The following is a 1,767-nucleotide window of genomic DNA, read 5'->3' as shown; positions in this document are numbered from 1 at the left end:
ACTAGAACTGAACTAGAACTGAACTAGAACTGAACTAGAACTGAACTAGAACTGAACTAGAACTGAACTATAACTGAACTAGAACTGAGCTAGAACTGAACTAGAACTAAACTAGAACTGAACTAGAACTGAACTAGAACTCAACTACAACTGAACTAGAACTCAACTAGAACTCAACTAGAACTCAACTAGAACTCAACTAGAACAGAACTAGAGCAGAACTAGAACAGAACTAGATCAGAACTAGAACAGAAATTAATTTTTCACAAAACAAAAAATACATTTTTGCAAAAAATTAAATTAAAAAAAAGATTTACAAAAAATTTTAATGTTTTTAGTTGTAAAATTATTTACAAAGATGATCTCGAGCGTATACTTGATATTTAATACACTTAAAATAATTATACGTACTGTTGCTCTTGCATTATAGTCTATTTACTATAAACTTCAACATTATATATTTCTTTTATTCTTTTACAGATTTATAACAATGACATACAATAACGAAACACTGCCCTCCAGCACCGGCAACTCAGCAACGGGGACATTTTTTACATATCACATACCAGGTATGGATGTTAATCCTGGGCCCTATGTCTTTACATTAGTCAGTCAATTTTTGGGTATGATAACACCCGATGAACTACCCTTAGGTAAGCAATAACAAATATTTATACAAATTTCCTAAAATATAATATAATTCCTTCTCCGCTTACAGGTCAAGTTAGGCAATTAATACACTCTAATTTAACTATAATCAATTTCGCAACAAATGTAAGTAAATAACTAAAATCTATTACTCAAGAGAATTTACTTACTTGTTCCTAAACAAAAAAAAACAAAAATTTATTATTTTCCCCTTTGTCACATCATGTGCAGGCCATCAAAACGGAATCCGGTTTTATAGCTCTCATGAGTATTTTTATGATTTTGGCTTTGGTGCCCATATTGGCAGCTTGTGCTTGGTGCTGTTGTCGTCGTTCACCTGCCGAAGAATTGGAATACTCACGTCATGCACCCGTAATAATGATAGATGATACTTTGGAGGATACATTGCAATGTCGTAAAAAAGCCTCAATAACAACCATGTGGATAGTTTTCCTATTATTATGGTGAGCTGTAGTGCTTTAAGTAGTTTCGTTATTGAGTACAACAAGTATGAGCCATATATAAGAATGTCAAAGATTATAGTTTGTTAAAAAAGGTTTTCAATATATACTCAAGGTAGTTGGGATCATAAAACAGGAGCACATTTAAACATAAAATAATTGGAAAAGTAATGGAAGACTGTTTAATATTAAGAACAATATTCTGCAAAATGGAGGCTAATAGTTTTAAGTTCAGTACTTGTAATTCAGTTTTAGTTTAGTTGTAGTTAAGTTCTAGCTCAATTCTAGATCAGTTCTAGTTCAGTTCTAGTTCAGTTCTAGTTCAGTTCTAGTTCAGTTCTAGTTCAGTTCTAGTTCAGTTCTAGTTCAGTTCTAGTTCAGATCTAGTTCAGTTCTAGTTCAGTTCTAGTTCAGTTCTAGTTCAATTCTAGTTCAGTTCTAGTTCAGTTCTAGTTCAGTTCTAGTTCAGTTCTAGTTCAGTTCTAGTTCAGTTCTAGTTCAGTTCTAGTTCAGTTCTAGTTCTATATCTATAGTCTACAGTCTAGTCTACAGTCTAGTCTACAGTCTAGTCTATAGTCTAGTCTATAGTCTAGTCTATAGTCTAGTCTATAGTCTAGTCTATAGTCTAGTCTATAGCCTAGTCTATAGTCTAGTCTAT

General features: G+C 32.4%; 1 protein-coding gene across 1 annotated transcript; it reads left to right on the top strand.

Annotated features, from left to right (window-relative positions):
- Nucleotides 1–478: 478 nt before the first annotated feature.
- LOC124420847 lies at nt 479–1,146 on the top strand. The gene is made up of 3 exons (XM_046955185.1): nt 479–653; nt 719–774; nt 880–1,146. The coding sequence occupies exons 1-3, from the start codon at nt 491–493 to the stop codon at nt 1,114–1,116; spliced, it is 456 nt and encodes a 151-aa protein (XP_046811141.1). The 5' UTR covers nt 479–490; the 3' UTR covers nt 1,117–1,146.
- The last annotated feature ends 621 nt before the right edge of the window (nt 1,147–1,767 follow it).

The sequence above is a fragment of the Lucilia cuprina genome, chromosome 6 (assembly GCF_022045245.1).
Source record: "Lucilia cuprina isolate Lc7/37 chromosome 6, ASM2204524v1, whole genome shotgun sequence".
Classification (NCBI taxonomy): Eukaryota; Metazoa; Arthropoda; class Insecta; order Diptera; family Calliphoridae; genus Lucilia; species Lucilia cuprina.
This window is presented reverse-complemented; position numbering and strand designations above follow the sequence as displayed.